The 3,016-nt window shown below is 35.4% G+C and overlaps 1 protein-coding gene across 1 annotated transcript; it reads left to right on the forward strand.

Annotated features, from left to right (window-relative positions):
* Window positions 1-824: 824 nt before the first annotated feature.
* Window positions 825-2,516, forward strand: LOC125863748 (uncharacterized). The gene is made up of 4 exons (XM_049543764.1): window positions 825-938; window positions 1,830-1,922; window positions 2,002-2,100; window positions 2,181-2,516. The coding sequence occupies exons 1-4, from the start codon at window positions 825-827 to the stop codon at window positions 2,514-2,516; spliced, it is 642 nt and encodes a 213-aa protein (XP_049399721.1).
* Window positions 2,517-3,016: the final 500 nt, after the last annotated feature.

Genomic DNA, 3,016 nt, shown 5'->3' on the forward strand with positions numbered 1-3,016 from the left:
TGATGCAAGAAACTCGGAGAAGTAAAGCAGGTATTTAACTCTCTGAACTGTTAGAACTTCTTCATTGTTTATAGATTGAGATTCTTTAATGTTTGACTTATGTCAAAACTTGTAGGTTCATGTGAATTTGACAAGATAAAAAAGGTTAGAGGACCAAATTTGTGTAAGGTTGTTACAGGACTCAAACCTAGAGAAAAGCTTAGAGTCACTTTTTACCACAATCGAGTTGTTGGGGATCATCACGCTTTATTTTCGAGACACTTAGGTTCCTTAGTTCGTGATCGTAATATGTGTCCTTTGCGAGTACACTCATGGACAGACATCGAAGAAGCTAAATTGGAACACATGTGGGGAGCTGCCACTGTAAGGATTTAAATGAATATTACTGATGGAATTGTATTTCTTGAATCTTGTTGCTGGTTCATTTCTTTGATTTTCTCTGTAACATATCAAAAAATATAGAAACAAAAGTAAAGTGCAGTCATGTCCCTCTGTTTTGTCCATAACCTGCAATTGTCCATCTGTTCTTATGCTCTGTTAATTGTCTATTGTCTGCAATTGTCCCTCTGTTTTGTCCATAACCTACAATTGTTCCTCTATTTTCAGCCCACTCCATCAAGTATATCAATAATGATACACTCATAACTTACAACCTTGCTGATTATTTATTATCTGTAAGATTTATTTTAAAATTTTGAGTCTCTTGTTTAATGACATCTGCCAAATATATTAGGAAAAAATTGATAGTGATGACATGATTTGTCATAGAGATCATGTATTGAAACATATGAGAAGGTTGTGGAACAATTGGAGAGGATCTCTACATGAATGTGAAGTCTAAGCCATTGCGAGAGGTTCTAAAAGATGTGCTAGAGGGGGTCGACAAGAGTGATTGGGAATGGCTGGTCAAAGAGCATTTTCTATCTAAAAAATTTAAGGTAGGATATTCCCATTGGCATCGTTAATCATAGCTATTGCATTTGAACTGGCTCTTGCCTTTATACAATTGAAGAAATATTTCTGCCTTAATATTTTCTGATGTACAGTTAGAATAATTTGTAAGAATTGACTATCCCAGCTAATATATTCAGAAATCTAAAAGGCTTCTTTTTCTGATTTGTATTAACGGTGATTTTTATATGGATAGGCACGTGAGTGATCTGAGAAGAAATTCTCCTTGAATTGAGTTGTAATGTCATTACAATAGTTGATAATCCATTTATCATTGCAAATGGCTCTATCAATCTTACTCCATACATGCCTATATTTCCATGTAAACTGTCTGGCAGTAGCCTTCATATCAGTTAGAGCATAAGTATCAAATAGTTGTACATCCGCAACTGGTTGTCCCCCAATGCGATCCTCTGGCAATAAGGGAATGTTGAAATCTGTTCTGTCCATAAATTTTGTCGCTCCACACTACAAGTACTCCCGTACACAATTGTGACTTCACTATGGAAATCTGTTCGGTTGTCTGTNGAAATCTGTTCTCTCCATAAATTTTGTCACTCCACACTACAAGTACTCCCGTACACAATTGTGACTTCACTATGGAAATCTGTTCGGTTGTCTGTAACAGAGCAGTGAATATACTGACCATGAGTCTCCAGAATAACCATCAGTAGCTTTCCATAGAACCCATATTCTTCCATTAGCTGCATAAGCATAGTTATTAGCATGATTCCATCCCTTGGCCACTCTTGTTATACTTGCTTTGAATTTGTGTTATTTGACTTTGGTCTCCAGCAATACAGCAAAACATACCTTATATTTATTAACCAACCATTTAAATTGTGTATCATAATGTTGCTGATGTGCTGTTAATATAGGAAACAAGTACGCGAAATGCAATGAACAGGTCTAAGTTGAGTATGCCTCATCATACGGGTAGCAAGCCGATTAGAGAGATAGTTTATGAATTGGTATGTATGTGATTCTTCTAAACCTATTAAAAAAGGTCCTCTTCATTTCAAGTATATGACTTCTTGTTTGAATGTTAAGGGAGGCAAGCATGGTAATCCATCGGACATGGCGACTATCTTCTTTGAGACTCGTAAGAAGGACAACAAGCTTCTCGAACCTGAAACCAATCAAAAATATGTATGTTCATTTAAAATTTTTATTTGACATACTTTTACTTAATATATTGCACTATCTTTAAATTTTCTTGTCTTTTACAGGAAGAAATTCAGGAACTACTACAAGTTGAGCCATCACTTACTAATATTGAGGTAGTAGAGAGATGCTTCGGACCTCAGAGCAAGAGTCATGTTGTTGGATTTGGTGGCGGGATTACCAGTAAAGATTTGAAAGGAGGTAGCTCCGCAAAAGCTGCACTGTTAGAACAACTAAATGTGAGTAGAAAGGAAAAGGCTGCACTATTAGAAGAACTGAATGCGAGTCGGAAAGAAAATGAATCAATGAAAAGACGCTTGGATAACATAGAGAAGAGATGTGAAATGTTTGAAAGTACAATCTTTAGAGATCCTTCATCACCACCATCATCAAGTGAATAAAATACTGATTGAATCATTTTACAGGTTAGTAAGCTTGTTACTCTGAAACAAAGTATTTTTCAGTTTAGTAAGCTTGTTAACATGTATAAGCTGACCATATCATGTTTACATAGTTTAACACCATTGTATACAATAACTGTAATACAAGGGACAACCTTCTGTGGATCTATATAGCTCATGTAAGGGTATATCTACATAAAAAGTGCTCATAGACAGCATGACATTGACAACAAAATTTCCAGATTTCAGGACTCATCAACCAATTAGAGAGAATTCACAAAGTTTTGAATGGCTTCGAAAATATTCCCATTGTAGATCACAGTAACTACTAAACTCCTTAGTTTTCATACTATCCTTAGTTTTCATACTAAAACAGGTTTTACATTTATTAAAAGAGGAGCATTTCTAATACATGTTGAAGTACTTGCACTTTGGAAACTCGCCATGCTTGAACATTTTTTCTACTTTTCCCATAGTCTTTGTCCCTTTGAAGTTCGAAT

The sequence above is a fragment of the Solanum stenotomum genome, chromosome 5, assembly GCF_019186545.1.
Source record: "Solanum stenotomum isolate F172 chromosome 5, ASM1918654v1, whole genome shotgun sequence".
Lineage (NCBI taxonomy): Eukaryota > Viridiplantae > Streptophyta > Magnoliopsida > Solanales > Solanaceae > Solanum > Solanum stenotomum.